The sequence below is a fragment of the Microcaecilia unicolor genome, chromosome 3, assembly GCF_901765095.1.
Source record: "Microcaecilia unicolor chromosome 3, aMicUni1.1, whole genome shotgun sequence".
Lineage (NCBI taxonomy): Eukaryota > Metazoa > Chordata > Amphibia > Gymnophiona > Siphonopidae > Microcaecilia > Microcaecilia unicolor.
In genome coordinates this window covers 50,072,893-50,080,691 of record NC_044033.1, presented here as the reverse complement: position 1 = coordinate 50,080,691, position 7,799 = coordinate 50,072,893, and the positions used below count along the sequence as shown (strand labels likewise).

General features: G+C 40.2%; 1 protein-coding gene across 3 annotated transcripts in view; it reads left to right on the top strand.

Annotated features, from left to right (window-relative positions):
- Positions 1-5,067: 5,067 nt before the first annotated feature.
- Positions 5,068-7,799, top strand: part of MAP4K3 (mitogen-activated protein kinase kinase kinase kinase 3) — a 363,843-nt gene continuing 361,111 nt past the window's right edge. For all 3 annotated transcript variants that reach the window (XM_030195906.1, XM_030195907.1, XM_030195905.1), the window contains exon 1: positions 5,068-5,430. In XM_030195906.1, the coding sequence (XP_030051766.1) occupies positions 5,332-5,430 (99 nt within the window). In that variant the 5' untranslated portion in view covers positions 5,068-5,331. The remainder of the gene's footprint in view (positions 5,431-7,799) is intronic.

The window sequence follows — 7,799 nt, the reverse complement described above, 5'->3', positions numbered from 1 at the left end:
ACAATATGGTCATTATGCTGCTGAATGTCTTCAGACACAGCCATATAGATTTAGAAAATCGCAGGTCCGTCAAAATCCCCCTGAACGGCAGTCATTCCCTTTATGGAACCCGGATCAACACCGTCCGCAGTGACCACAGATTTAGGGATCAATATTACCCACCCCATAATGACTAGGCGTTACCCCAAACCCGATTTGATTTTGTTGCTCTCAGTCACTCATACTACTCAGCTCCTCATTTAGTATCCAGAAACCATTTCTCTGTATGTTTCTGTTTCTATTACAGGTGACATGTCTTTATCTTATATTTTTTTTGGTTTAATTGCAAGTGTATGTTTATGGTACCATACAAATGACCTAACTGAGTCAGCAAGTTCTTTATTTGTTTTTTTGCATACCTTCCCTGGGGAGTTCTTATCAACTGCAGGGATAAGCGATCCCCAGAGGATGTTCATTTTATGTTTTTTTTATATAAACCTTAACTGACTTATTTATGCCATTTTTCTCTATACGGGATCCCTTTTAAATAAAAGCTGTGTATTGCACATTTTTAAAATGTTTTCTGCTTTAACTGTTATGCTGTTTAAATTAATGTGACATTCACTTCTTTAGTTTTTTCATGAATATAAAGCCTTCATTTTTGAAATTTCTCTATAATATGTGTGACATCTGAAAGCTTTTCATTGTTTCCTTGTCTAAGAAAGAAGAAATATTTAATAACCAATATCCGTTATATGGAATGAATGCGAAAAATATTCCCTTGAACTGGCCATTTGGGGAAGCATTTTGCGCTGATCATAGATTTTGTACTATTCTTGGACTGAGAATTGGTGAAGCTTTCAAACATAAATTGGGAAAATTATACACTCCACTTTCTGATTCCTTTCTATTCAAAACAGGTTATCACAATATGGCAACTATTACTCTTTTTATCTCTCTGTCTTTCACTGTGAGTGATTGTGAGAAGAACTGGTGTACATTATTTGTGTGCAGCGGTCCTGGAATTTATGCTTTGTGTATTTAACTAACACCTTGCTTCAACTAACTCTTACCACATGGTGGCTTTGTCTTAAAGCGATATGCTTCTCCCTACTTCTTTGACTGACTGAAAAGGGTTACTTAAACTCTATGTGAAGGTCAATCAAGTGGCTGCACTTTTTAATGTTTTTCTTCCATTTGTCTTTTTCGAGGAACCTTTTTCTTGCATTGCCGTCTGAATACGCCTTGCTGCAATTCAGATGTATAATATTTTGTTTTATTTTTATTTTTATATATTTCATTTTTGGGGGGGGGGATTTTTTATAATTTTTCATTTTCGATGCTTTGTTTCTTACCAAGCCTCTTTCCTGGCCCCTAGCATTCTGACTTCTTTCAATAACTTAACCACATAAATTGCACTACTGGTCTGTTTAAGTTTTGCCTTTCCTCAGATGGATACAGGAATTCCGTTGACGTCCCTCACCGAGGAGACGACTGCTAGCAAAGAAGAACTACCCGATAATGTATCTGATCTGAAGGCTATGTTGCAGCAAAGAATCGCTAAATTAAAAGACAGATGCACAGACCCCAACATTACCTGGTGTGAAAAACGAGACATTATTCAGCGTGAATTTCAACAGATGCATCAATTGGTCCATGAACAAAAGAGACAGGCTCTCCACTTTTTGGCCTCTACCCTTCTTCCTGAATCATCTAGCTCATAAGTCCTGCTGGCCTCCTGAAGCTGAGGGCTCAACCCTTGGTGAATGGTAGTCATCGTAGGTGAAGATTCCATATCTATTGGCGATTGAGATTACAACACATTGCCCTCCATACATCAATAATTGACATTTACCATCATCTCTAAAATTTAATTGTTATTTTGTAAACTTTTCTTTTGTTCCATATACTTTACTATTGTTATTTGATCATGTCTTTGTAAAAATTACCAATTAGTCTTGCACATTATGCAAGCCAGAAGTGGGGATATATTATGCAAATTATTCCAATTCCAATTTTTATTATGCAAATTATTCCAATTCCAATTGTTTTTTTTAGATTTAATTTTAGGTTGAATTAATTTGAAGCTCTGACCCCTACCAATGAAAAAAATCCCAATTTGTACACCACAAGTTTCGGGTCCATGTGACCGATATACGTGTTTACTCAGCCGCAGAACCAGATGTTACAAGCCTAACCATCTTAAGACCGGCAACTTCCTTCCTTCAGCAAGCCAGCCTGAAAACTCAGCCCTGTTAGATCTTCCAGATCTCCGTCCAGATTCTTCTGCGCTTCCACCGCCTCAACCATGATCAATGAAAGAGACTTTAAAACTGATACTTAATTTGAGAATTTGCTGTTTATGGACATTATAGATTCATATTTTGTTTTATTACCAGTTTAGCAATAATCCTGTCTAGATATTGAAAAGATTTTATTTTTTATTTTCCTATTATTTCCTTTATTGTTCTTTATTGTTCTAATTGTTTTTCTAAGAATTTCCCCTGTTATTTCCGTTTAGGTAATTTAAAATTGAAGTTGATATTGCTCAGATACAAGGGTAACATCAAACCCTAATACTGACTAAGATAATGTAGATGTAAACTCTGTTAGTATCAACCAGCTATGCAATTGTTTAACTCTGGTGTAGGCTTACTTACGTTGCATGTCTTTCTGTAGGTTTGACTAAGCTCCAAGAGGGTAACGGATATATACAATACTTCCCATACTTCCAGGTCATTATGCATATGTCAAGATCCATGCAGACCTTGGTTAATATACCCGCATACCTATATTTCATGGGATTTTGTAAATGATCTCATGGATTAGCCCCATTCATAAAACCTCTCCCACTACAGTAAGCCTCAATCACATAGATATGAATAAGATAGAACCGGCATATGAAAAGGTTGCAGAAAATTATTAGTGTACTAACTATAAGTTTGTGTAGGATTGACATAATTGAAGTATTGTCAGGATGATGAGTTCACACCGTAAACAAAACAAATTGTACCAGTTGACCTTAAGACTCAGATAATTTGATGGCCTCATAGAATACCTTCTGGAATGGATGGTACCACGGTACGTTAACCCTGGTGTCACCCTATGGGATAGGGTGAAGAGGGGAATGTTAATATATGGCCTGGCTTTGGATCTACCACTGGAATAGTGAGGGCCAAAGCTATGAAGCCTAAAATAACTGAAGAAGTACTGACTAGGCCAAATAACAAGTACATGATTTAATATTTGAGAATCTGTAAAAAGCGGTTCTGAATAATGAGTCCTGCTACAAATTGGTACAATTTTTAATTCAAATTCAGCTCCTGTACTGGGGAAAACAAAACAAAAAGGATGGCTCAGATGAACAAAATGGAGCCTATTACATAGTTCTTAAGATGAACAAAATGGAGCCTATTACAGAGTTCTTAAGATGGTGTGAAAAGTATGTGAAAACTATTGCAACAGGGAACAGGTGTCTCAGAAATGAGATGTGAAAAAAGAACTTGTTCCCAAAACATACTGATAAGCCCGCGTGGGAACGTATCATCTCAGAAATTGAGAGCTAGGTTTCCCACCATTGACTTCTATGGAGAGGTTGTGTATAAAAGAGGGGAAAATGTGCCTTAACTGGGAGTTTTCTCAGAGGGCGAAGCTCTGTCCGGTTGTACTCAGAATCTCTCTGCTGAATGTACCTGATTAAAGTCTGATGTCTGTATTTGTACCAACTTGAAGACTTGTCTTTGGGTAAGAAATAAATAGTATCTATCTATTTAAACCTATCTCTGTCTTTATACTATCTTCTCTTTACCTTACATTTAGCTTACAAGGCAGATCACATACACTCAGTCTCTGGAGAAACTTAGACAGAATTTTAATAGGCATTATCTGGGAACATAAATGGCCCAGAGTATACCTAGATCCAGGAAGACAGAAAGCAGTAGTTATGGGAATTAGATTTCTATTACAGCCCCTAATGCAAACCCAGAGCAGACCTCCTTGTGATTGGGTGACAATGGAAGTTGGAGAAACCATACAGAACCTGGTATGTGAAATAGGTATCTTTAGTCCCCCGTGTGATCTGGAGTCAGAAAGAGGTCCAAGAGGGGGAAATTAAAACAATCCTTAGCAAGATACGGCCTCCAAAACTTTAGCAGTCCATTTTGTTTTTCTTCAAAAGGAGGTTTATCAGTGTTCTGCATAAGTGTTTTATAAGGTACCATGGTACACTGGTGTGCCTTGAGATCCATGGATACTTACCAATTTGTTGGTAGGTGCACCATGAGAGAAATTTCCTGTGGTGCAGGATAATTTTGGTAAAACCAAAACGAAAACTTAAAATTGGTATACTGGCTTCTTATCCTATTACCATAATGAATAAATAAGAGTCTTTCAGTGATAGGACGCTAGGCTCCAAGGATCTCTGATCTGACCTATCATGGAACATCTTAACGCTCTTAACTTCACACAGAACAAACGTACTTTATAGTACATTGCCCGTTAATTTATTCGGGCAGATCAAGCCGTTGGTATGCAACATTTTGTAATATTTCCTCTTCAGAGATCATCTTACTTTTGTTTCAGCTTTTTAGATTGGAACCACTTACAAGAAGCAGTTTATAAAAACCTTATGATTCAGCTTCCGTATTTGGTAATTTCCCACACGATCAGCCAATTCTTCCCCTTTTTGTATTGCAAGACGATTATTATTTAGAGTTCCATTTCTAATGGACATATAGAAAACACGAAAAGGTTCATTTTCAAGGCACATAGACTTACAAAGTTACATACGTAAGTATGTAACTTTGTAAGTCAGCCTATGCGCTTTGAAAATGAGCACCTGAGGCTTTCCATCTCCAGAGCTGGATTTGGGAATTGAGGTTAAAAGACTGGAGTGAGCCACCAAAGCTAAGAAGATAAATGAAAAAGTCATAACTTTAGACCCCCCCCCCCCCCATGCTAAAGGCAACTTAATACCAAAACTAATGCATATACAAAAATAATAGGTTTTTCAACACCAGGAATACCAGCTTACGGACTAATCAGCACTAGAGGCCCCCAAGCGGCCAGCTCCCGCGCCTGCGCACTGCCGCTCGCAGGCAGACATGTTGGATTTTCGCGCAATCAAGCACTGATTTTTGGTGTCCCACCATGTAGAGGTTTCGTGTCTGTAGCAGACGAGCCGGCCGTCGGCGGACCGTGTTTCTTTGGCGAGTTTTGTGGCCAGTGCGCGTAGTCAAACCGCTTAATTTGTTTCAGTTGAGTCGGCTTTGAGTTAGGTGACGAGGGAAGAAGGGGAAGCGGTGGGGCTGGGGGGGCAGGGGCCCCCGCTGTCGCTCCCATTCCGCCGGCGCCATGAGCACCGCCAGCTTCGAGTTGTCACGCCGTAACCCGCAGGAGGACTTCGAGCTTATCCAGAGGATCGGCAGCGGCACCTATGGGGATGTGTACAAGGTGAGAGAAGAGCCCGTCCGGTCCTTGTGCTGCTGGGACTGTTCTCGCGGGGGGGGGGGGGGGTGTCATTTTATTATTCTTTATTGGATTGTTGTTTACCCGTTTCCTTTTGTTCCCGCCTGCCTCCTGCCCCCTTTTTGGAGCTGTTCCTTCCCAAAAGAAAATGCGAAGAAGGGGCTCCTAGGGCTGGCTGGGTATCTAGATTTGCAGGCCTGCCAGGGGTCTCTGTGCCAAATGAAAGCCCAGACCCGCAGAGAGCCTTGGTACCCGTCGCCCCTCGATGTGTTGATCCAGTGTGTGTATGTTTATTTTAAAGGGTTTCTTTCACACTGCATTTAAAGGGTTTTCTTTCACACTGCATTTGATATTTTGGTCCTGGCTCCTGATAGCCTGCTGCTGCAGTGTTTGTTACTTGATTCATTTCTGTAGTTGAGGTTTCATGTTCCTGCTGTTCTCACGAACGCCTCGGTTTGAAGTTTAAATGGACTAACAAGGTTCCCGATTCATTTCTGAAGCTCAAGTAAATTCAGCCCTACATGCAGTATTGGGGATGTGCCTACGAACATGCTAAATAACAGTGGGAACAGACCGACGCAAGCATGCAACATCCGTAAGCAACCCACCACCAGTTCCCACCAATCCCACTTCATATTTGAAAGCTGGCACTTCCCAACGTTTCCTACAGTTGCCCAGCTGCAACTCTGGCCTAAACATGCTTAGAATTTGGTAATGCTATTGCTATAGTGCAGAATAAATGATTGATGGATGTAATCCCTTAGAAGCAAGAAACTTTGCCAGTTTAGCAAATGTTTGCTCCAAAGTGATAAAGGCAATTCTGTCGTTTTAACTGGGAGCATGTTGTCATCCTGGAAGTGAAAAGGCCCTTATTAAATTGTGCAATAAAATTGACAGGGATCTTGGGAGGATGCTCCAAAGGAAATATAGCTTTCGATAAGTAATTCTAACTAGAAAGGGCCCTCATTTGTCCCATGGGCATGGTAAAGAAATGGTTACTTTTTCTTGTTAATCTGGTGATACACTTAAAACTGAAGAAGTTGTGCAATTTCTTAACATTGTAGTGAGCTAAGGGGCCCTTTTATGAAAATGCTTTAAAAAAAGTGACTTGGTGCATTTTAATGTGGGACTTTCCCTGGGGTTTAAGCCCATTTTTAATGCAGCGGTAAAATAGGAATTTTTTTTTGTTTTTGCAGGTCCTGTGCTAATTTGCCAATTTAGTGCACAAGGCCTGCAAAAAAATGAACATGAGTGCACTAACACAACATTAACCAGTTAATGTGCACTAATTCTAATGCGCTAGCTGGTTAATGCTTTCATCTCCAGGTACTTGTGACCTGGATTGGCCACTGTTGGAAGTAGAATACTGGGTTTGATGGACCATTGGTCTGACCCAGTATAGCTATTCTTATGTTCTCTGGTCATGACATGCTCCCTGGAGTGGAGTAGCCGCCTACTGTTAGTACAGTGGACTGTGAACCTGGGGAACTGGGTTTGATTCCCACTGCAGCTCCTTGTAACTCTGGCCAGGTTATTTAACCCTCCATTGCCCCAGATTGTGAACCCACTAGGGACAGAAAAAAGTAACTGCATATACTGGTAGTAATTGTAAACCACTTTGATTGCACCACAGAAAGACAGTATATCAAATCCCATTACCCTTACTTATATATATTTAAGGGAAGCATGCATTAGTGTGTGCAAACAGGCAAATACCATTAGATGCCTTAACCCCCAGTTTACTAAAGCTTAGCTCGAGTTATCTGTAGCAGGGCCCATTTTATTCCTATGGGCCCTGCTACGGATAGCTCGAGCTAAGCTTTAGTAAGCAACCCCCTTAATGTGTTTTGCGGTAAGCGTTTCTTGCTCGCTAAGCCCATGTTAGAAAACTTGGCACATGCACATCTGTAAGTTTGTTTGTTGATTTTGGTTTTTTGCTCACACCTTTTTCAGTAGTAGCTCAAGGTGAGTTAAATTCTAGTATACTGGGTATGTCTCTGTTCCTAGAAGACTCGCAATCTATTTTTGTACCTGAGGCAGTGGTGGGTTAAGTGACTTGCCCAAGATCACAAGGAGCAGCAGTATGATTTGAACCGGCAACCTCTGGTGGTCTACACCGGTGCTCTGACCACTAGACCACTTCTCCGCTGTGTGATATACAGCTAATTTCCTTATTCTAGAAAATGGCTATCATTTGACCTTTTAGATAACGATGATCTGACGTCTGAGTTTATCATATTTTGCTGTGATCAGGTGTAGTATGAGCAAGTAATAATGCTAATTTTATTTTTCTACGCGTGCAGAGCCTTTTGTACATAGTTGCAACATATAAAGTGCATTGTAGTGTGTTTCAG